The sequence below is a fragment of the Centropristis striata genome, chromosome 3, assembly GCF_030273125.1.
Source record: "Centropristis striata isolate RG_2023a ecotype Rhode Island chromosome 3, C.striata_1.0, whole genome shotgun sequence".
NCBI classification, from domain to species: domain Eukaryota; kingdom Metazoa; phylum Chordata; class Actinopteri; order Perciformes; family Serranidae; genus Centropristis; species Centropristis striata.
In genome coordinates, this window is record NC_081519.1 from 13,421,383 (window position 1) to 13,447,150 (window position 25,768).

General features: G+C 37.8%; 1 protein-coding gene and 1 long non-coding RNA gene across 2 annotated transcripts in view; one reads left to right on the forward strand and one right to left on the reverse strand.

Annotated features, from left to right (window-relative positions):
- The window catches only part of LOC131967605 (pleckstrin homology domain-containing family G member 4B-like), a 45,171-nt gene extending 25,494 nt beyond the window's left edge, over positions 1 to 19,677 (reverse strand). Inside the window, exons 1-2 of the mRNA XM_059328657.1 lie at positions 19,415 to 19,677; positions 498 to 695 (exon numbers count right to left, since the gene is read on the reverse strand). Coding sequence (XP_059184640.1) covers positions 498 to 695; positions 19,415 to 19,417 — 201 coding nt within the window. The 5' untranslated portion in view covers positions 19,418 to 19,677. The remainder of the gene's footprint in view (positions 1 to 497; positions 696 to 19,414) is intronic.
- LOC131967653 (uncharacterized) lies at positions 693 to 7,546 on the forward strand. The gene is made up of 3 exons (XR_009393797.1): positions 693 to 722; positions 2,257 to 2,330; positions 3,622 to 7,546. It is a non-coding gene; the product is annotated as an uncharacterized LOC131967653 (long non-coding RNA).
- Positions 19,678 to 25,768: the final 6,091 nt, after the last annotated feature.

Here is a 25,768-nt window from a genome sequence, read left to right on the forward strand (position 1 = left end):
TATGATATTTCTTATTTTAAAATTTAAAAAAAACTAGACACATTTTCTGCTCACAGAAACACAAATTTGCCTTTTTCTTTGCATCTTCACAACATATATCAAAATCAGGACATTAATAGTGCTGTTTAACAACAAATTATTTGTCAGATTTGTTTTAAAGTAGCAAAATAAGAAAGAATCAATAATAAATAAAAACAAATAACTATTTGCCTTTTTGTTTGCATCTCCATAACATATACCAACATTGTGACTTTCATTTGCTCAGGAAATATGGTCAGAACAATTTAAATGCAATAGGATTGCATTGAAGGGCACCCTATTAATGGATTAGAATTGTTAAATGGGTTGAAACAAAGTGTTTGTTACACAGGTGGGACATGGGTTCTTATGGGTTAAAATATGTGTCATGACTGTTTTCCTCTTGCAATATACCCTGAGAGAGAGGAGGATAAAGTGAGTGAGTGTGGATATAGCCACTGAGCTGCATTAATACTCACACATGCTGCCTGTTGAACACTCTCCAGCAGGTGCTTGGACGGGATCAGGAAGTCCAGCAGACAGTGCAACGCATCACCGTGATAACGTTCCTCAATGGTGCGAAACAGCTGGCTGAGGACGATTGGCGCTGTGGCCTCGAAAGGCGGGAAGAGGGCAGAGAGGGCACTCTGGATGGACGAGTCCAAAGATTCTGGGTTCTGAAGGACAAGAAGAGTTTGAATGAGGTTTGTGTAATAACATTGTTCTTGCGATTGAATTAATTTTATTGATAAATGTTTTTTATTCAGTGTGTTTGGGTGATTTTGTGTAAAATTGCAAAATTACAAAATGCACAAATATTGAACGATTATTTTTTTCTAGTGGAAACATTCTCTATATTTTCTGTAAACAGATGTAGTAATTTAAGGTAAAAATGAGATTAAATAATGTATTTTTTCTTTGATTAAATGCTTATTTCATTTATGTAGGGTAAATGTATGGTTTAAATATAAAATAAAGTATTTCATTTTTAATTATTTTGATTGTTTCCCTCATACAAAGTAGTTTTTATGAATATAATATTTAAACAGAGATCTAAGCAGATTTAGTTTTGGTCCAATCAGGTTTTATAAACATGGATGTTTTCTGATCAAAGAGGAAGTGACATCACTATAAATAAAAAAAATAATACAAATGGATATAACTTTACTGATAAATGTTTTTATTCAGTGTGTTTGGGTGATTTTGTGTAAAATTGTTGTTGAATGTTTACAAAATGCACAAATATTGAACGATTATTTTTTTTCTAGTGGAAACATTCTCTATATTTTCTGTAAACAGATGTAGTAATTTAAGGTAAAAATGAGATTAAATAATGTATTTTTTCTTTGATTAAATGCTTATTTCATTTATGTAGGGTAAATGTTGGTTTAAATATAAAATAAAGAATTTAATTTTTAATTATTTTGATTGTTTCCCTCATACAAAGTAGTTTGTATGAATATAATATTTAAACAGAGATCTAAGCAGATTTAGTTTTGGTCCAATCAGGTTTTATAAACATGGATGTTTTCTGATCAAAGAGGAAGTGACATCACTATAAATAAAAAAAAGAATACAAATGGATATAAAAACCATAAACCATACAACATCAGAAGAGATTATGTAGAACGACAAAGATAAAGTCTGCGGATGTTTTCATGTTTGAAATGTGAATTTTAATGCTTCAGAGAGGAGTGTTTGCACTGACAGAAATAACTGCAATAACTGGTAACGCTTTATATTAAGGTCCTTGTAATAACCATTAATTAACAAGTAATAAGGTCCTTGTAAGTCCTTACAAGATGCTTATTAACATTATTGTGTGTTTATAAGCTTATATAAGTGTTAATAATGGCATTACAAACACCCATGACCCACCCATTATGTCTTTGCCATGCCTTTATTAATCTTAATTTGTTTGCTTATTGATGTTAAAATATACTTTATTGCTCATCTATTATAAGTTAACTATGCTTTTTGCAACTACCGGATCTAAAGCGAGAACAATGCCTTATTACTTGTTAATTAATGGTTATTAAGGACCTTATTATAAAGTGTTACCCAATAACTTTTATATACTGTATATTTTTTGTATCTTGGACTCAGTTCTGATAAACTGACCTTTGAATCTGCATTAACAAGTTTAGAGTCACTCCAGCAATGTTTGAGATTAAATATTAAACCAACATGGCATTCTATCAAAGTGCTGATAGCTGATCTGATCATGTGGTTTCCCAGAAATGACTTTGAGGGTCTGAAGTGAACAGGACACACTCGGTGCTGCACAGCCTTACAGACCTGCACACAACTGGGTAAGAAAACTTCTTCAACACACAGAGTAGGATTTTAAGCCAGGGAAAAGAATGATTTTACAAGTACTTTAATTATCATTTCATTAACATACTCCCAATCATCCGCTGTGTAACTTTAACAGAGTTAACTGAATTTGGCGAGAGCAGCAGGCAGACACTGAGCAGTACACAGAAACAGAAAGTGAAACAAAACGCACACTGTACACACGCAGTCAGCAATATACAAGGTTTTGATCTAGTCTTGTTTTGAATAACATGCACTTTATATTGTGGAAGATAAACATTTTTATGTTATGGTCATGGTTTGTATGATCAAAAGACAAATAAATTGAAGATGTTATGCTTTTCAGGTAACGCTTTATATTAAGGTCCTTGTAATAACCATTAATTAACAAGTAATAAGGCCCTTGTAAGTCCTTACAAGATGCTAATTAACATTATTGTGTGTTTATAAGCTTATATAAGTGTTAATAATGGCATTACAAACACCCATGACCCACCCATTATGTCTTTGCCATGCCTTTATTAATCTTATTTTGTTTGTTTATTGATATTAAAATATACTTTATTGCTCATCTTTTATACGTTCACTATAAGTTAACTATGCTTTTTGGATCTAAAGCGAGAACAATGCCTTGTTACTTGCTAATTAATGGTTATTAAGGACCTTATTATAAAGCGTTACCAAAAAGCATTTATATAGGTAACTTTGAAAGTACTTTATTAGTTACTTTCAATCAAGAGTAACTTAGCAAAGACACTAGTTACTATTTTGGGGAAGTAACTTAGTAAAGTAACTAGTTAGTCTTGAAAATAACTTTGCCTGGGTGCCCAATTTGAGCTGGGATTGACTCTAAACACCACAACCAAAGGTCAGATAAGCGATAAAGCAGAATGAATGAATGTTTTGTGCCAGAGCTTGTGCACACAGTCAATACACATAAACAGGACCTGTACTGCAGTATCACGTTACCTGCTGAGTCACAGCAGAGTGGTAAGACCTTTGAAACAAAATTCAATACTTTGTAAAAAAAAAATTTAAAAAAAAAATCCTGACTTAAATATCTTTTATTTTGACTTCCAACCTTTGGTATCTTAATTCCGTAGTTGATATTCAGTATTCCCTTCTCATCATAAAATCTATGAAAAGTCTGTGAAACACAGATTCCTCCATGTATACAGAGAGAAATAACTCTACATTCACTCATCATTTATCTTTAAAAAAAAAAAACCTACTTGTTCTACCTGAGTGAAGTTATTTTTCTGATTATCTCTTCCTGTGTCCACATAGCCTCTCTGAAAAGCTGATTTTAGCAGACGGAAAACTTCTCAACACATTCAGTCCAAAGGAAACTTCCTGAAAATGGCCTCAGAACCAAGAAAAAGAAGAAGAAGAAGAAGAAGAAGAAGAAGAAGAAGGCAGAGCAAAGAAATCCCTTATAATTTTTCTTTCCTTAGAGAGTTTGACTGCAGAGAACGCAGGATGAGAGAGATTGTAGCAGAGTTTCAGTTGACTGCTAAGGAAGTAAGAAAGATGCAGGAGACAACAGAAAATGTCAGAACAGGTGGAACTATTGCATGGATAGTGGCTCTCCAAGTCGGGATCGCTTTAGTGTTGTTCTTGTCTTGGGCGTTGAGCTTTTTAGCAGCAGATATTGGAGCAACTGGAATAACTCTAGCAGTAATAACAACAACGATAGCTGCTGCTGTCGTTCTTAGTGCAAACAATAAAAAAATACTGAAACAGTACGTAAGTGCAAAGAAAGTAGAAGCACTAAGGAGAGAGTTCAGTGAGATTGTTGAACTGCTGAAGGACAGCCTGAAAGAAACAAAGACGGCGTGTAAAAAGTTGGAAAAAAACTCAGCTGAAGATCAGGCTGAAAACACTCTTTCAGACATTGAGGAGCTTCAGAGGATTCTTACAAGAATTTCTAACCGGCAAAGAAGTGAAGTTTTGGATGTGAGATTGATGCTGGTGAAGATGATAACAGATCACCCGTTCTTCAGAGCCACTACAACACCTGAAGGCGACAGAGGGTTAACACACACCATCATCCTGTCAGCTGATTTCTGTCAGAAGGGCATTGATCAGTTTGTGAAGATGAAGAAAGAACTCGGGATATTGTAAATTCAGCTGTTTGGGGATCCTCTCCTGAGATTTAGATGCATCTCATATTTCCAAGAACTGAATAAAGACAGACCCAAAAGAGGGTAAGGACATACAAAAGGATGTAAAAATGATAATAGTAAATAATGATATGAAAGAGAAAGAGGACTGCTCAAAGCTTTGTTTGCACTTTTCTAAAAGTTGCATTTTGTATTTATTTTGAGAAGAAACCTGGTACTTTCTTTTTCTCTTCAATGTAGGCCTCAAGGTAATTGTGCTAGCTATAGGACATATTTTATCAATGGAATAAACAACAAAAGGAAATTTTAGTTACTGGACCCCTTTGAATTTTAATCGAATAACTCTAACTATGTTTATCTGAAGACATTTCTTCTTTGGAAGTTTGGATTTTTTTTTCATGACACATTCTTTGCAAGTGAACCTGTTTAAATGATAAACTGCACTACATGTGATTGTTTTATATCGTGCTACAAGTTTTTGTCTTGTGCTACGAGATTAACAACCTAGTAGTACCAATGCTCTGGGCAAAGTACATGTACAGCCCTGCCATTTAAGAAAATGTTTTATCTTATTTTAAAACACTTTTTAAATGATATTTGCATCTAATAGCCTATTTTTGACCTAATTTTACCAAGTGCTTGTGTGTCAAAGCCCCATGAATGAAACTAAACCCCAAAACTATGATTGCAGAAATTTTAAAATATTGCAAGAAAACTGCTGCTGTGCAAATAAAGGCTTTACAGAACATCAGTGTCATAAATAAAGGAGTGGTATGATCTGCACATTCTTTTCAAATGAGAATTGTATTGACCTTTCAACCAAGGCCCTTAAATCATAAAACACTTAATTAAGCAAAATAAATCTTCCATTACAGACTAATTAAAACGGCTGCCCTCAAACTGAAATCCTTGCAATGCATTGAATACCATTCAATGTGGTTTAAATCTAAAGTGAATGGCTTTTTTTCAGCTCATGAATTGTTGTACTGTGCAAATTCAGGTCAAATTGTTTTGAAATTGGCACCCTAAATGTGTAATGCAGACCGCAAACTTCAAAGGTAAATGTCTATTCTAACACTGATTTATTTGAAGAAGGTCCACATGGCCCACATATGTCAAGAACAAACGCTCTCCAAATGCAAAATGACAGGACAAATATTTTTCTTGGTCTTTCACCCCTCGCTGTGCTCGTTTGGAGTCCCCCAAAGAGTTTTTTGGTTTTAAAGTCAGGAACAAAAAAAAGAAAATAAGATCAGTGAATTATTTCTGGGCTACAGTACCTGTGTCTGTAAAACCTGCAGCAAAAGATCAAATTCACCAAAATGTTAACATGATAAACAATTCTATACACTTCAAAGGTCATTTTTTAGGGGATCAAGGGGAGTATTTAGGTTGAGCCGAATCAAAAGCTTTTCAACTTATCTGGACATGATGAAGTCTGAGTATGTGCAGCTTGTTTCATGTTGGGCCAGGAAATGCTTCATTTAAATTGGTGTATTTGTAGCAGAGCGGGATCAGTGTCTGATCTTTTCAAAGTGACAAGAAGAAACAAAGCAGACCAAAGAATACTTGGCCCTGTCAAAAATGCCCATGAAGATGTAACAATCTAAAATTACACTTGTTACTGTCAAGAGGAACACTTGGTGCTCGTGTTTACTTCAAGTACCGAAGTGTGCAGTGGATAAGCGGCTCGTAGCAGCTGTGGGTGACGTCCAGTGAAACGCACAGAAACTTTGCAGATGAAAGAAGCCATCTTCAAAGCATTTTGGTGAACAAACCCAACAGCATGAATTTGAAGTGGTGATGTGTTGAGATGTGAGGGCTGTCAACATAGATTAGTAAAACAGCCAAGGATTAAATGCACTGTTGAGCTCTGCAAGTACATCATACACAATATCGGAGATGCAGTAAAATGTCACATGAAGCATGCAAGGCAAGATGCACTTTATATTCTTAAAAATGGGTACTCCCAATATCATAAAATGACCATTGCTGGTATTTAATAAATGTAATGTGTATTGATTATTGTGCATTTAAAATAGCACTTTATATTTACTGTGCAATCGGGCAATCTGCAATATAATTACGCACCTAACACTTTAACACTTAAGCACTCTGCACTTTAATCAACCCTTTGATATAATAAACATAGCGTTTAACACTAGTGAAATACGTTTGGTCCCCTGACCCCTGACCCCTGGCCTGGATGTTCCATGATCCACTATACTTTTCATTGTTCTTGCTTCTCTTTTTCTCTTCTGTTCTATTGTGCTCAAGGACACGTTTTCTCTCCTCCTGCTCATTCTGGCCATGAAGGCCAACTGCCAACTTGTTATCGATGTTTTATTGTTATGGTTATGGTATTGACATCAACCTGCCAAAGGGACTAAAGATGGAAATTAGCTGTTGGCTATAATCTTGCATATTTACATGTATATGTTCATTAATATGTATTGTCCCTGTTTTAAGTAAATAAACTCAAACTCAATGAAGCAAACAGTTAGTTTCCATTAATATGCGTATTTCAGGGGTGCTTTGAGCCAGATGCTAATATTGTACAGCTTTTGTCCCACAGGGACCGCCAAAGTCAACACAGAATTCAAGTTCTCATAGTTTCTTCTTCTTCTTGTCTTTCAACAAGGTGAAAGGTGCTATACAAATACATTTGCCTTGCTTTGCCTTACACTTCAGCCTGAGAGTAGCCATACTTGTACAAAACTTCTATGCAATACATCAAATAGTTGTCATTTTACTATAAAACAGTGTTTTATAGTCTCCAACCTAAACGACAGAATAGACAGTTTGTCAATACCACCCGTAAGACACATATAAGCGTTTCGCAGTTCAGCGGAGCATTCTAAAAATAGCACCCATGTACAGTTTGCATTGAATTTAGGCCACAAAACCACTGACCTAAGTTTAGGTAAATAAAAACCTGGTTAGGCGTTTAAAAGGAGTTTAAAAAGCTGTACAAACATGGTACATGGTTTTCACAAGGTACAGGGAGGAAGAAGGGCTTTAACGATCGGGTGTTTTCATAAATGATTTATTTATTTGTTTATTTAATCTATTTCCTTTCTTTTTTTGTAAATATGTATTTTGTCAATATGTATGTTTGAGAAGAAAGAATGTTAATTGAGTAGTGGAGAAGGGGTAGCTTTAAATATGCCTCATCCTACTCCTATTGGGACATGTTGGGTTCACATTATTACTTTCGTTTTGACTTTTGTTATTGTTTTCACTATTCTCATTGGATTTGTTTGTTTTTCAGTTTAATTTGTTGTGTTACCTGCATATGTTCAAAATAAAAAAAACTAAACTAAACAAAAAGGACAGTTTAAAAAGTAAATAAATATGTAAAAAGTAGTTTAATTTTGTTTTTCGTATGGGACATGAACCCTATTCTTCTGGATGAAAGTCTGCCGTTTGTTCAACCCATCCACCTCCCTTCCCTTCCTCCCTGAATGTGCCATTTGGCATTTAAACTCTGGGGACAGTCTAAAAACGTAAATATGAGTTGTATTTTGCTGCCTGCACAAACAAACGACAAATATTGTCGTTTTTGAGAGGATACCAGTCTTTATGGTATTGTTCCAGGAAAAGTTGCCGAAGTCATGGGGGTGAAGTATTTTGTCCGAGAAAGTCTGTTCAAGCATTCTTGGTTCATCAGTCTCTCTAGATAGATGTATTCTACACTGTAAAAAATGTCTGTAGATTTTACGGTGAAAAAGTGCTAAACCATGACACTTAAATACCGTAAAATGATAAATGAGTTAATTCAGTTTCAGTAACAATGAAACACTGTAAATATATATATCAGCCAAAACTTTTTTTTTTTAAAAATACATAACTCCACTGTAAAATACACTGGCGCCTTGTTTGTAACAAAATATATTGTAATATATATACAAGCCATCACTATAACTTTTGCATTTATTTTTTGTAAAAATACTTTTTCTCACTTTTAAATGTACTAAACACCATATCTCTAACATAAATATACTGTGATATTTAATGTTAAAATCTTTGTATTATGCGGCATTTCTCATTATAATTAGTATTAGTATTTTCTTGTCAATTATATGGCAGAACAGAGTTTCTTTTGATTGAAAAACGTTTTCTTTTTTACAGTAAAATATGGAATAAAATGGCAATCTTAAACATGAAATCAACAGTGCTAATATAATTTTACCGTAATATTAGAAAAAGTTGCACCGTATTTATTACGGTAAATTTCTGGCAACCACATCTGCCAGGTTTTTACCATAAAAACAACAGGTTTTTTTTTACAGTGTAGGTAAACGTGTTTCTTCTATAAAATGATTTACTCTAGATGTTCTCTGTTAGGACATGTACAGCATATTAAAATGGACGGTTTTGTTCTTTCATTCACATACACACAAAAAGAAAAGGAGTAATATTGTTTGTTGAAAATAAGGACTTGACACTTCCTCTGGATCTGGGCAGGTTTCAGCCACTAACCACAGCAGGCGTGCTATTCATACAATCAGTTCACAGTACCCTGCTGTGTCAATCTCCCAGCCCCACAAAGGAGTCTGTTTTTAGCCCCCCTCCTCATTTAGCTTGATGGCCTAACGGAGACCAGAGACCGGCCCAGGATAAACACAAGTGCAGCAGCTTCAAAGACCTCACACTGGTTAGCACTGGAGCTGTGCTCACTGCTTATGTGAGCACCTTGGACAGTCATGAAACTCTGTGAACAAAGGTCATAAAGTTTAGTACGTGATTTTATGACTTGGTTTAATGTTTGCATTCACTGTTAGCTAAAACTGATATTGTGCAAGTAGGTACAAAGTGTTTTTCTCCAATTTCAGTGCTTGTGTAATAAGTTAATCAACAGCACTGAATGTGGGATGTTGGATGAAAATCAATATCAATATTTGATCATTTACACTCAATCTTAATATCTCTTGTAGACATTGCATGTCCTCAGTAGAAAAGAATGCTTCCTTTTTCTGATTGTGCACATCTGTCACAATAGATTAGGAAATGGAGAACAGAATACCTTCGAGGCCGGCTTTTGAATGGTAATGCATCACAGCTGTTTTAGACCGACTGTAGCCATTCAACTGCGGCTTCAACTGTATCTCTCAGAGCTGACGATAAACCAGAGGTCATAACCAATATGACACAGCTGTGAAGTCTGTGAAGTCTCTGTACAGGATGTTCAATTTATATGTGCAAGTTGTATTTGAATAAGTGGAGCCCGACTTTCAGATTTAACTGATGATTCAACAAAATTTTAAAAGCGTGTCCATTCTTCTGTATCTTGACTTTGAATCAATCCTTCCACCAAAATTCAACCCTAAACAAAAATATCAGTGACTTATTATCATAACATTACTTCAAAATCATTATTGTTAACACTCTGGCTAAAATGACTAACGCTTATGTCTGGATAGACTTCTTCTCTAAACAAAGAGAAGCATGAGACTGTAACTCCTCTCTGTGGGTGGTTCGATGGTGATATTAATATGAGTGAGATCCTCTTGAGATTTGACTAAGCATTGCTCAGCTGGACCCAGTTCAGATTGGCTCGCCAGCCAAATGAACTGAGGGTTAGGAGGGTGAGCTGCTGGTGTTGTGAGTTCTTCTGTATCTCATTACATCTGACAAACTGCCAGACGACATGCCAAACAGGCCTCAACTGTGAGAGATTCAGCAGAAATTCTTCTGAGACAAAGCTAAACTGTTCCCCGAATAGGTGCTGTTGGTTTGGTACTGGAAGGCATTAATTTAATCATAATCATAGTCATAATCATAATAATAAAAAACGTAACTAGTTGAAACAGTGAGCTAACTTGCAGAATTCAGTAAGCAAGCTGTATTGGATCTGAAAAAGAACATATCCAGAACTTTATGAACTTTATTCACAGCCCCTCTGGACAATACAGGGTTATGTAAGTTACACCCTGACTGGCAAACATGTACATTTTCAGCATATGTGCTTAGTATATTAAAGGAATAGTTTGGATTTATTGAAGTTGGGTTGTATGATGTACTTATGTATAATCAGTGTTTTAAATACAGTAGATGGCTGTCTGCACACCGACGTTTTGGAGATTTATGCAGGAGTACCAACATGGAGGCTAAGATGGACAAGGGGCAGCAGCTTCATGTATTTTAGACACTTAAAAAAAAAAATTAATTAAACATATTTTTAGATTTTTTTTAAAAACATTTTACCAAGACATCTGACCCCCTTACTTGAGTTTACTATTAAATTAATGGAAGCGGTTGTCAATGTTCTTGTCAAAGCTACCAGACTCCTTTGACACACTTAGTAACTTTACCTCAGAGAACACAGGAGTTGCTGGTCTACTGCTACATCAATCAGTTAGTTTGGATGGTTTATTGTGAGACTTTAGTGTGTTAATGGCTTAGCTTTGGATTCACCAAAGTAAAGGAAAACACAAACATGCGAAATGATGGGGGCAGTGATTCATGTATTCTGCAAATCAAAATTAATGTTTTTGCCAATGGAGTCTGGTAGCTTGAAGCGAGCATAAAAAACATGTACAGTTCTTATCAGAAAGCTGTTTGAGGGCAAGGTCATGTGATGAAAATATTCTGAATATAGCAAACCTAAACTGATAATGATTTATATATATATACACTACCAGTCAAAAGTTTTAGAACACCCCAATTTTTCCATTTTTTTATTGAAATTCAAGCTGTTCAAGTCAAATGAACAGCTTGAAAGGGTACAAAGGTAAGTGGTGAACTGCCAGAGGTAAATAAAAAAAAAAGGTAAGCTTAACCAAAACTGAAAGATAATGTACATTTCAGAATTATACAAGTAGGCCTTTTTCAGGGAACAAGAAATGGGTTAACAACTTAACTCTATGGAGTCTTGGGCTATTTTGTCCATTTTTGAATTCTTTTCATGTCTTTGTTAGTCATTTTGTGTCTTTTTTTCGGTCATTTTGTGTCTTTTTTTAGTCATTTTGTGACTTTTGGTGTCTTTTTTGTCATTTTGTGTATTTTTTTAGTCCTTTAGTCCAACATAAAATGTGATTTTGAATCTTTTTTTTACTTTCAAAACACTATCATGCTCAATAAAGAATTTTAAATGTTGCAAATGTGCATTCATTTCAGAGTACACTGAGACATTAAACTGCATAATTTTCAATTCAATTCTGGAAAAGGTGGTGTGTTCTAAAACTCTTGACCAGTAGTGTATATATATATATATATATATATATATATATATATATATATATATATATATATATATAGTTAACACACATAGTGTGTGTGGATAACACACAACCCCACTTAATAAATTCTGAACTGTCCCTTTAAAAACACACATGGAAAACTCATACTTCATCTTCTCTAGTCCTCATGGTTTTGATTAGTCTCATTCTGGGTGTTGAATGGATAATATTGAATCACATGATTTTTTTACTTTTTCAATATATTTGTTTCCTCCCAATATCACAGTTCTCCTAACTTGTAGTAGCAATAGAGGGATAGTAGGGAAAAGAAAACCCTTGAAGTTCTGAGAAGTATGCTAGATTTTTGTAGTCTTTCATGTTGTCTCCTTTTGCTTGAACAAAGCGTGATCTTCAAGCTGCTCACACATCTAAAGTGGGCAGTGAGTCTGCCATGTCCTATCTAACTTGCAGTCTCTCTGCTATTTTGTCTGCCTTTTCTTTTGTGTATTTAATAGTTCCTCCCATTACAAAAACCCCTGGTTAACATCAATGTATTCAGTCCCATGTGAGCACCCAGACACAATCACTTCCCCACATCCTTATGACAACACAGTTCTTCACTATATATCAGTGTAAAGCGTATAGCTCTCGTTTCCTCAAGATGACAGAGTTGCTCCTTCTTTTTCCGAGGTGTTTTCACTCTCACACTCAGCCAGCGAGTAGCATTCAATCAAGCTTAAATCCTTAACCTTTATCTTGGCCTGCAGAGACAGAAGGGTTTTATCGACGTCCAGCTGACGGCCACATTCCACCGCCGCCTCCTCAACACATTCAGCACAAGGGGAATCCCTCTCTGTGGTTTGTGATTTAACTGAAATAGCTTCAGTCTCCAACAAAGATCATTGTTTGACCTCAATTGTCATGCCAGTGTGGACAACAGGCATGTCTCTTTGTCTTGTCCACCCTTCAGGCCCCCTGGGAGTGTTTCAGTGTTGAGTATTAAGCAGATAATTACAGGTTTCCTCCATAATGCCTCAGGCTTTGGTCAAAGAAAGTCAGGACCCAGATTTGAGCGCCCAGTATAAACAAGCTGTTGAGGTGTGTAATGCACAATGTGTATCTGTGTCATCAGCCACAAAGGCTCAAAAGATTAGAGCAGGTAAGCTGACCAGAATGTGATTTTAGAGAAGATTAACCTCAACTAAATGGACACAGCTTCTGATGCGACATACTGAAGGGATTTGTTGATGTCTCTGTCTTGACCAGTCATCACATTTGCTTGAAATTCTCATAGGAAGTGGACTGTCACTGCACCTCCAGGCTGCGCCAGTAGAGTCAAGACTTGAGAACACTTGTGCATGTACAGACATGCAGATGTGTCCACGAGTCTCACACCACCAACTCAGCCATAGCATCAGCCAATCACAGCACAATATAATGACATGGGGGCAACAAAGGGTAGTTTATCATTATTATAACTGGTTTCCAGTTGCGGATTGAAATGAAGTATATTTACGGTAATACTGCACTGACAAGTACACATTTAGGTACTTAACTTGAGTATTTCCACTTGATGTAACTGGTTTTCCTTTTTTTAACTTAACCTCCTGAGACCAAAGCTTTTGTTTGGTATGTATTGTTAGTTTCTCCAAGATACTTTGGATTTGTAGGACCTGATAACTACAAAAACTAAGCATTGTCTTTGAACAGGAATTCGTTTTTGAAAAAAAATAATGGGTTCATTTTACTGTATAATGCAATTAATTCACCAGTGTATAAAACTTTTTATTTCCTTACATTTACACCCTCTCATTTGAAGAATGATAGTAAAAGTCTATAAAGTTGCTAATGCTAAAAATAGTCAAACTTGCACAGAATATCAAACTACAAACCATATTAAGCACAAATACACAAGTTTTAGCCATAAAATCTGATCAGCTTTGGTACCTGGTCCACTTTTGTCTGGGTAAAAGCTGTTAATTGAGATGCTGCCATCTGATTTTTACACTGATTGATGTATACTTATTCTAGAGTGCATAGTTATAGTTAAGCAGAATTAAGTATAAGGTCCAGAAAACCTAAAATGAAATGTCCACATATGAGGACGCAGGGTCTCAGGAGGTTAAGGTAAGATTTTACAGTGTGGTACTACTTTTACATACATGGATTTTAAAAGGGATCTTGATTCATCTTCCACCACTGCTTGATGCACACTAAACCTAAATCACAAAGATGCTGAGTCTTTGAGGAATCATAACCAAGTTCTTAGTCATATTATAATTAAAAACATGTAAGCAGCATTTCTCAGTTATTCCCTACTCTTCTCCACTTTTCCCTTACTCAAACATTTAGTATCTCCTATGTGCCGGTGAGACAGTGCTGTCTTTGTGCATGATCCTCAGCAGAGAGGCACTCCATTCAGCTGAGCCATCTTAAATCCTTTTAACCAGGAAAAAAGGCCCCTACGAGACAAAACCCCTCCATCATTTCTGCCAGGAGTAAACACGGTGTGTGTTCTCTATCAGCCCCTTAATCTGGCAGAGTTCCTCATTCATTTTCTAGTTTTTAAGAACTCAAGTTATGTTTGTAAAGTGAAGAGGCCACATTAATAGTGTGTGAGGGGCCTTTTTTCTCATATCATGCGAGATCCAAGAATTTAATACCAAACAGTTTCCACAGAACTCTATGAGGTTCAGCTGAGATTTCATTTCACAAGTGACTCATTAAGTGACCCACCCTGAATCTGTGAATAATGAACAATGAACGTCTGCTATGACAGATTCGACAGTGTAACCTGGAAGTCTCAAAACAACACTGCTGAAAATATCTGTGTAATTTGCCAAAGTCTTGGACAATCACCCAAGTGTGTCTGAGTTGATCATAAATCACTGTTGTCATCTCTTTTGAAATAAAAAAAAAAAAGACTCAGCTGTCCTTCGTGGCAACCATGTGTTAAGAAAAACGTTGCTTGGAAACACTGGGTGTCATACAGCAACTTTCTCTTAAATTTCACAAGAAAAAATAAGACATCAACTCCAGATGCACCAAACGCTGTTAACCATCCAAATCGGTTCTTAACCAGGTGTGCTGAATGATGAGTTCCAAACCCCCAAAATGCTCTACAAGTGCAGGTGCTGTGGTGTGTGCAAATACTCTGGCACAATCCCAAGAACTGGAGAGATGGCAGCAAAAACAATTGTGCAAAAAGTAAATGTGATTTTCCTGTGCATCAGTACTGGCAGTACAGGAAAATCTAAGACACATATTAATAAACCATACATAACAGAACTATCAAAGATTTAATAATACACAAATACAATCTATCATATATACATATATATATAAAATTTAAAAATTGTTTCTTTGGACAAACAATTTGAGGCCTTATGAAAATAACATATCTTTTTTTTCTTATCTGAGTATGAGCACCAACCACTTTTCAATTGTTTCTTTTGGAGAAGAGCAAAAATAAGAAAAACTTCCAGAAATCAATGAATACTAGCGAAGTAATAGGGGATTTGTTTGAATATAACTACCTGCATGAGGCCCAATATCTGCATTTACTTTTACTTTTGCACTCAACAAAAGAAAAATCATTATCTTTTTCCTGTCCTACCATGTCAGCATATTTTTAAATGGTGCCACGTGATCAGACGGCTGCTTTCCAAAGTCTGATCAGGTGATTGGAAAGGTAGTGTAGCAAGGTGTGAAGTAGGGACAGATGTGGTTTTAAAACACAAAATATCAAAAACGTGGATGGTTTTTCCAAAATGTGTAAAGTCAATTAACATTTAAGAACAAAAAGCTGTCATGTAATAACTAAGAGGTCACATGTTGAATTTTTTCTGGAGTGTCTCCATGACTGATTCATATTGAACCGCTCCCATCTAACATGACAAAACAAAGTCTTCTGGATCTAAACTCATTCCCCAAAGCTTATATTCTGGCAAACCATCAGGGATAAAACGGAATGAAATGATTTGGGGGTTTTTCAGACTGCAACACACCATAATCGCTCCCATAGTACACCTCACAATGTTAAAATGGCCAAGAAATTGAGAAAGATTAATAACACAAGTAAAGGAAGGCCTTGGGAAATCTATTAAGCCCTAACACAAGGGATTTGTTAGTTGGTCAGCATGTGAGCGTGTTTATAAGGAGTGTACTAAACACTGACATCTGCGGCTCTTTGTAAAGTTTTCTGTAAGTCCAAACAAGTGCATAACTCCAATCAGAGCTAAGCCAAGCAGAAGTCTACATGGCAGACAAACTGGAGGTCTCATCCTTCAGTACATGCTGCCTCGTCACGCAGGGTGTCACCTCAGATTTGCCCGGCAGGTTCGATTGAAGTTGTTCAGCTGGTTTTGAGTCAAAACAAGAAAAAATGATTCTAATGTCTTGTCATGATTACTGAACAAGCTCTTGTATAACTGATATCTTTGTTTTAAAAAGCAGCCAGACAAGTAACGACAACAGTGACTTCCAAATCCAGTCTGTAAAGGAAATGACATCGCTGCAGTGACAATGCATGCTGAAAACTGACTCACAGACAGCCTATAGCTGCACAGACATTTCCCCCTGAAACACTTGGCAATGGCTCTGTTTTGAAAATACACTGCACAGCCTCTTTTGAGTTTGACCCACTTTTGTGATGCAGAGATAATAAACACTAAAAATATGGTCCACAGCTCCATGACAACTCTCAGAAACTCAACTTGCTGATTGAAGCAAGAGAGAAATAATTCAGTTTAAACAGATCCACAGGGCAGATGTCTGTAATTAAACATATTTTCTTTATAAATCACATCATTTTATTGTTTAAAATGTCCTCATCAAAAATTTGGCAAAATCATGCTTAATGAAGTAGTTGGCAGGATGTGTAATTGTCTGCCAAAGAGAGCAGAGACAATAGTACTGTACAGATGTGAGGATTTATTACAGACAGGGCAGGGAGCTACTGATGACTGTCTGTCCCATGGCTGCTAGAAAGACAGAGACACAGCTGTGACCCTGCAGAGTCAGGTCAGTACCCTGCTAGCCAATCAGAATCTGGATGCTCTCACACAGCGTGTCCACAGTGTCTCGACAGTTAATACATTAAGGTGCATGCGTGCATACTCTAAGCTGGGTGGGTGAAAAATGCACTGTGACTGATGAGCATATCTGACTGATGATACGGAGTAGGTATGTGAAAGTCTGTAACTGTTTCCCCCAGTGATCAAGAGGCTGTCAACCCCCCCAAAATGACCTCATATGTCATTTGGACAGCAGCTTATTATGACCCATATTTATGTTTATTGTTAGGCGGTGGCGTGCCCTCTGGTTGCCATACTAATTAGAAAGAAATCCGAGGTGAGGAAGTGGATTGTAAAGGTCTACTAAGGGAGGGTTAAAGTCTTGGTGGATGGGTCAAATGAACAGGGAGAATGGTCTTCGAGTGAAACCAAAAGTCAGCATTGCTATTTTAAGTTACGCATGTGATGTCACTTCAGTGCATAACTATCTTTTCCAAAGCCTCACCATGTACTGTAGTTTTGCTTTCGAAACTTAGTGAAAACATAGTTTAGTTTCCTAAATCTAACCAAACTGCTTCACAATGTTAACCAAGTTTTTAAAATCCAATTACGTTATGTTCAGGTATGAAGATGTGTTGATCTCCTGTCATTGGTTGGGGCGTAAATTCAGGAAGCACTCCTGTGTTTGTGCTTTACTCCGAAAAAGACAATATTTTTATAAGCTGGCTGATGAAAATTAATACTCCACTACTATTCCCGGGTTCATGCAACCATGCATACACTGATTAACAATTAATATTTTGCTTCTTTGCATCAAAATATATCTTTTTTTTAAGGTTTCCACCTGAGGCAGACATGTTCAAACATGTAAACGCAGTCTCCCTGCTAACAACCATAGCAACGCACAGAGCTGACCGTAAACAATCAAGAGGCCATAAACTGTTGAAAACTGAAGTAAAATCCCAATTGTTTTTCACACTTTTTCACACACATTTTCTGAATGGGCCGTAAACATGTCCAAACAAATTGACCTTAAATCTGAAAAGGCCTTATTTTGAATATAATTGTACATGAAAATGTAGTCATTCATCAGGTGGAAAAAAAGAGCTGATAATATAATTAAATCAGCTTTTTAAAAAATATCATCTCTTTTTTTTTAGCCTTGTAAAAGTCGAATCCACCACCATTCTCTCGTTTTTCTAAGATAACTTTTGCTAATGACAGTTGACATTTTCTTCGGATGAATCACAGGAAAACCTGCTAAGCTCAAACTGAACATGTTTTGGCAAGAAGAGAGCTCGTCCGAAACCCACAAGCAAATCTCATCCAGCCTTTGATGTTTTGCATTAAGTTTGAATAAACTTTGGATTCTGCAACAGACTGCAAACACAACCTATCAACCATGTTCCTACAATGAATGAACGACACGCTGCTGTACGGCTTTAAGAAGAAACCTTGCTTGCTTGACCTTGCCGGTGAATGAATGCCTCCTGGCTGTCCTTGTCACACAATAACTCCTGCAAAGGCAAATACAGTTCACACCAGCGAGCCACAGCTCTGGGTTATGTATTATTGCTGAGTGTTTATCCAAGATTGAAACTCCTGGTCATGCACGCTGTGGTAATGTAATAATTTAGACTCTGCCGGCTCATGACTGGAAGTTGGAGGGTGGTCATGGAAGACAACATCAGTCATGCAATAAGTAAAACAAACAGTTGGGGCTATAAAAGCTGGTCAAACAAGTGCATGCATGCAGTGCATGTGAAGGGGGGACAAAGTACAGTGGTGGCCATGATGAGCAGCCAAGGCTGAACTCCTTTTAAACATCCTTCCTTCCTGCTCTCTTTAAAGCTATCATTTATCTGGCACGCTTGGACAGATGTTAGGGGTCTGACTGCTTTCCATATAAAGAAGGAAAGAAGCTCAAGAGAAGAGAAACTAAATACGCATCATCGGCCTTATCTAACCCTAACTCTTTTTCTACATTTATTTGACCATTTTTGCAGCAGCATCAAGCAGTAAATAGAAGTTAAAAGACACCACTTCCTCCCACAAACCTATCATCAAACATGTTCCTATCTTGTGGCTCACTCTTTGTCATTAATTAGTTTCTGTTGACTGGTCCTCTCCAGTCGTAAAAAGCCCAATGGTTTGAACTTTTTAAAGTGCTGAACACTGGACTGGAGAATTCCATTATGCGTGTATGCAAAGCCGTCAACTCATTTAAACTCCACAACACTCTCCACTCACTGAAGTATGTGTGCCATCTGCATCAATTAAGTCCTAATCAAAGGACTTAAAGATGCAAAACGAAGGACAATGTGCCTCACTCTGTCACTCTGTCTTTGTCAGTGTTCACAGATTTAAAAAGCATGAGATGCTGTGGGCTGCTGATGTGAAACAGCCTGTGCTCAGGATAACAAAAAGGTTTAAAGAGTGCAGTTACATTAGCTTTGTGCTGCCTTTGTATGTCAGTAAGATAAGGTTTCATACAAAGAGAACAAAGAATGTACATCAATACTGTGGACAGTGTCATGCAACTGAGAAAAATGGTTGCTAAAAGCATAAGTTATTACACATCACGCTTCCAAAACTTCAGTCACACATGACTGGTAAAGCCACAGAAAGAAACAAAGTCCAAACCTGAGGCTCACGCTCTGTTACTGGGTCAGTGGAGCACTTTAACTCTTACACCGGAGAGTAACAACAAAAAATAAAAACAACTGGGAGAAAAACTTGTGCTATTGTGGTGTTACTTTACCATCTTTGTCGATGTTTGTCCTCTATAAGGCAGAACGTTTTTTCATTTTTGGTCCTGATAATCCTCTCCAGGCAGCCTCCCTGGGCTCAGTGCTGAGAGATGTGCCATGTTTAGAGCATCAACAACAGAAGTTGACTGCAGTACATCCACATGACAGGGAGTTTTCTTGAGCGCAAACTAACCAAAGTCATTTCCATTCTTCACAGACTTTTCCACAAGTCTGAGTGTGTAGCACAGAGAGCAGCAAATTGCCAGGCTGCCTGTTGATCCTCTAGCTTCACTTCTATTTTGCTTCTCTGAGTGTTTGGGAGAGAGAGCGAGAGAGAGAGAGAGAGAGAGAGAGAGAGAGAGAGAAGGAGGGAGTAAGAGAGCGTCTCAGAGGGGGAGGAGAAAAGCTTTCCCTTTCAGAGAGGAAATCCCCCTCGAGGCTTTTCAGAGTTTCTCTCTCTCTCAAACACACAGGCTTTATCACATACCCAAGTACACCCACACACACAATATGCCACAAACAGATTCCCAAAAGCATGCACAGAGAAAATGAGTGCATGATACTGTATGTAATGTAAGAAGTGAAACATTACTACATTTGTCATGCATGTAAACACAGAAGCATGCACACTCCACTGGCCCGGCATCACAGAGCTGCAGAAATCCAGCCCCTCGTTTGTGGCCCCTTTTCGTTCTATTTTAATCACTGGGAGCTTTTAAAAGGCTAAGTCAGTCTTTCTTCTCTCTCCTGTCCCTTGTAGACTTCCACTGTCTACTCTGGGCTTTCTCATTTCCTTTCTCCGGCAATTGTCTTCCGGCACACTGCCCAGTCTTTGACTCATATCAAAGGGAGAGACAGCAGAGGGGGCTTCCCTGTAGAGGTCCAAGCCAAACAGCAGGCATGTGAAGAGTGCTGCTATACTTACACATTAGCCCCAAGGAATGTAGGGGTTACACCCTCTGGACTACATTCTGCATCTGGATTTGGAAGATGTATAGAAATCCAAGCCCTCCTGCTGCAAGAACAGGGGTCATCACAGAGACATTCCTTGAGGAAAAAGATTGACAGGCGATGGTTTATTTCTGTCTGAGAATGAGTTTGAGTGAGGTGGGTTAGACAAGCAGCGTACAGTTAGCCCCAACCTCTGTCTGTTTGTTCATTCAAATTCCAGAAATTACATGAAAGTCCATACATTTCTCCATTACGAGGAGAACAGGCAGAATATATTTCTTTTATTCACCAGGTGAAGTTGAAAATATGAAACATAAGCCTCCGCCTCTCTCTCTCTCTCTCTCGAATTCTCTCGGTATCTGTGGTTTCCCGCTCTGCAGAAACGCAAGTCTTTTCAACATTCCTAACGTGTTTTTCTTTCACAGAAAGAAAGCTGTGCTAATTTGTCTCTCACCCCAAACCACAAAAATATGTAGGTGACGTTCTTGAAATATGGAACAGTATTCCATTCCCAGGTTCTACTTTTTTTTTTTTTTAATTTTCTCCTTTTCAATCATTGTCTTTTTACCTCCTTCTTACTTTCTCAACAAAGGACCACAACTTATGTCTGAAACATTCCATAAAGACATCTATCAACTCCCCAATATTTGGTAATATATCGTATCTGTATATATATTTTAAAAAAAACTCAAGGAAGAGAAGGTACTTGAAGGATGTTATCCAAAAGTGCTAGCTCAAACTAAAACAATCAATCTACAATTCAAATGAAGACTTTAAAGTCTAGTGAAAAGAAATGTGAATTAGATGCATTTGCATCAACTGGTTTGGAATTAATAGAAAAAAACACCACAGTAATTTAAGAAAATGTATTGGATTTTAGCATTTCAACACAACTTTTCTAATGTGATACTTCAACATGTGCAAAAAAGCAACAATACTATTGATATTTGGGACTAGAGACTGACCGATACTGAATGTCATCACTAATTTACTGACTAATATCAAATTTTTAATGTGTGTCAACTGTTTTTTTTAACTAGCTTTAAATACAACACTGATGTATTACCTAATAACCTAACCCTGTTTGTAAAGTTGAATATTCACAAACCCAGGAGATAAGTAGCAACGTAGGCAATGTTATAGAGAAGAGTTGGCCACCTGGAGAACTTTAAGTGCAATATTCACTTATAGCTCTGTACTTGGTCTCCACCAACTCTTAAAAAATGGTTAACAAATGTTAAACTGGTTAACTGCTTATGCTTACTTTGTATTATTTGGTGCTGCGCAGGTAGAGTACACTTGGTTCATCAGTGCTTTATTTTCCTGAAAAACTGCTCACCATCTTCATCTGGAAATTACTTTAAAGAGTTGAAGTAAAAGAGTAAGAGAACCAAAACTATGATCTTATGATCTTTCTTTAATTTCATTTTAATGCCTGGTACAACTAAAGGTACATTTGTTTGGACAAATATAATGATAGCAACAAAATAGTTCAGAAGAGTTTAATATAAGAGCTGATATCTAGCCAGTCTCTGTGGCTTTCTTCATAATAACCAAAATCATTATGTACAGCTAGCACAGGCACTCCAAAATTGGAAAATAGAAGATTGGAAAAACGCTGCCTAATCTGATGAGTCTGCATTTCTGCTGTGACATTCAGATGGTAGGGTCAGAATTTGGCATAAACAACATAACAACATGGCCCATCGTGCTTTGTATCAATGTTTCAGGCTGCAGGTGGTGGAGTAATGGTCTAGGTGAAATTTTCCTGGCAAACTTTGAATCACTTTATTTTATTGTTGCTGATCAAGTTGATCCCTTTATGACCACAGTGTCCCCGTCTTTTAATGGTTACTTCCAGCAGGATCGTGTTCCACGTCACAAAGCTCAAATCATCTCAGGCCCCGTTCACACGAGGACGGTCTGAACAGAAGACGCAAAAGTGGCGTCGCGTCTTCACTTTTTATTTACTCGTTTAGACGAGCATTTTCGGGAGGAAATCTGCTGCATACGGTGACGCAAAAGTGTGTGAAATTGGATTGTATGCAGCCAGGCGGCATCACTTAAAGCCATAAGAGCATCTTTGGGCATGCAGAAGTTTTCACGCCACACATTTTCATCAGCTACTCCTTCCACAAAGTTCTCCACCATCACTAGATCTCCCAGGTCTCGTTCACAGCCGTCTGGCTCGCCTCCGACGAATTGCTGCATCCAAAATGTGATGGAGGTAATTCCAGATCCTTCTCTGTTCACTAATACTATCTGTACATATCCTGTACATTTGGTGGAAAGACTCCTGTAAGTTTATTAGAGCTGCCAGAGCAGCTTGAAGGTCCGACGCATGGAAATAATCCCACGTTTGTTTATTTTCCTGTACTGGAGCATGTATGTGACGTAAACACATACGTGACGTGAGCAGATCAGATCAGAGTTTTGCGTCTTGTCAGTGTAGACGACACGCTACGGAGGAGCGTATTTAACTTTTCCACTTTGGAAGGTGGTTTCAGAAAATATTTTGTTGTTTTTACCCGCGAGCGTCCTCGTGTAAACGGGGCCTCAGACAGGTTTCCTGAACATGACCGTGACTTCGCTGTACTCAGATGGCCTCCACAGTCCCAGGGTCACCGGTAGAACACCTTTGAGATTAGTATCATGGATCTGCAGCCACCAAATGTGCAGCAACTGCGTGATGCTTTCATCTCAATGTGGACCAAAATCTCAGGAATGTTTCCACCACCTTGTTGGATCTAAGCTGGTAGCAGCAAGGTGCTATGGCTTGTTATTCTTTGTTATCTACCAGCATATTCAACAACTAAAAATATCTGGGTTAAGCTAAAAAACCAGCCAGTATTATTATGTATATATCGTCTGGGCTCTACCTGTGAATGATTTATGACAAACTGGGGAAATCTTTTTTTTTTTTTTTTCGGTCACAGTCAAGGTCCAGACCAGTCTAGGCTGTCTTCACAGCAGAAACGTGATGTTGAAGCTGAGGGCGGTGAGGATGAAAGCGGGTCACAGCGGGCTGATCCCTCCTTCATGAAAACCAGATGGGCTGTCCATCTAAGCCAAGAGAGAGACGGTGGAGGGGGGCCACTCTGTGCTCCGTGAGTCAGTAAACGGGGAGATATGATAGGGCGCTCTCAAAAACGCAGACATAAACACACATAGGTACTCACACAGAGAACCAGACGGAGAAATGTACACAGAGATAGAGAGCGAGAGTTCCGGAGTTACAGCTACAGCCAGGAAGTTTGGACTACACACCCAAACGGGTTCATTAAGCAACCGTATAAACATGCACATGTACTGCAATTTCTTAAGTACAGACATAAACACATGCATTCACACACACTTGCACGCAAACACAGCAGGATGAGACCCTGAACGCCAGTTTTCCCTTCCTCCCCCCGTTTCTAATTCCTTTTTAGTGAGTGGGAGACCCCTAAGGCGAGTGAGCGGGACCCCCTTCAGTGATTTACTTCAAACCAGCACTTGCCCACATAACCTCCCATGCACACTTAGACACAGCAGCCCACCGACCTGAGGGTTTATAAAGCATGACTCACAGTGAGTGTACTCACTAATATCGCCATTAGACAATGGGAAAATACAAACTCTCCTCTTGGCAGTCTACCTCCTGCATCACTTCTTGGATCAATTACCTTACTCCATTTGCTCTCCAAGTTCATTAACTTCATGTGTCACGGGTTGTTTTGATTTAACACAAGGGGAGAAGAGCAATCTCAGCATTGATAATTCATACACTGCTGTTGGATCAGACCCAAACACTTTGAGCATGTCTCAGTGATATTATTATGAAGTGCACTGTCTCAGTGACGAATGTCTGAATAGCTTTTGGCTGTAATCACTCCTGCCTTGATGGGACAAGATGAAAAGAAGAAAGGGAAGACAAAGGGGTTATCTGTCTCCCTCTTGTTTCACGTTCCCAGGGAGAGCGACCTTATCAGCGTCTGGAGATCTGCTGCTGTGACGGTGACATCATTTCCTGCCCGACCCCGGCCTGTCAAGATTAGGGGCCCAGAATTGTAAATATAGACATGTTGGTTGTTTTTTCAACAAAACAGAAGGAATAAAAGTCCCGTCTTCTTTCCTCGTCAGTATCTGTCTACACCACAGATGTGTTTTTGTGTGAGGTATTTCTGTGTTTTTAAGAGAGGATTTAGGGCATGCTTTGAGTGGCGTGTCACTTCTGTGTGGTGCTAAAGAGAAAATAATGGAGTCTTGTGGAGAAAAGATATGCATTCAAGGACATTCCAGCAGGGTCAGCGGGGCTCTGTGCATGTGCGTGCGTGTGTTTGCACTCATCTTTCATTGTTCATTCAGGTACCGACGAGTGATGCGTCGTGACATTAAATGTTCCCAAATGTTCTCTTCCCCTGTAATTGTAAATCCATCGAGTTCTACATATCACGCTCCATTTTTAGGGCTAATAAAAGACAGGACAGAGCAGCCTGCAACACTTTAAATTGCTTTCCATCTGTCCCACTTTAACAGCTTTGTTCCCGCTGAGATTTTATAATGAGACATCAAATTCTAGCACAACGAGAAGGTCTCACCGGGATACAAACACATCTTTTTGTCATTGTAGTTAGTCTCATTTTTCAAAGATATCTTGCTCCTGAACAAAGAAAAGAAAAAGGCAAAAACTCTTACAAAAGACTTAAATGATCATAATTAACTTAGAATACAGTAATGACTCGTATATATTTTTAAAAATATTGCAAAAAACACAGAGATGGACAAACATGCAGAAGATCCTACCATTTTAGCATTGTTTTCTGTCTCTTTATAGTCACTTTGAGTCTTTTTGTAGTTGCTTTGTCTCTCTCTGTTTTTACCCCTTTTCATAGACATTGTGAGTTTCTGTATCTGTCTCTTTGCAGCTGTTTTGCATCTCTTTATAGTCTGTTTGTGTCTATTTGTAGTCATTTAATCTTTCTTTTTGCAGTCACTTTGAGCCTCAACCTGGTTGGACTTATCTCTTTACTTTTTGTAGCTGTAGGCCAGGCCGCCCCCCTGATATTTTGGAGCAAACTGTCCTCCTAACAGTCTTTAATATATATAATCAGTACTGTGAAATTCATTACAATCATATGTTGATGCCCCTAGTGCAAATATCCACATCCCAGATGACAATGTCCTCATGTTATTATATCAGAAAATCCTGTTTATAGCAAATCCACAATGCGAACCCCCTTTTAGAAAACAATGAATCCAACTCAGCTGCAATCTAGGATATAGCCTGAATCTATCTGTGTGTGAGCTTAGTCCATGAAATGCCGGGAATAATGGACCAGGCATGCTCTGCAGGAGAGGAATGATGCATTAAAGACTTCCCAAACTGGAAACATCTTTGCCATAGCTGGAGAGAACAAAGCATACTTGTTCCA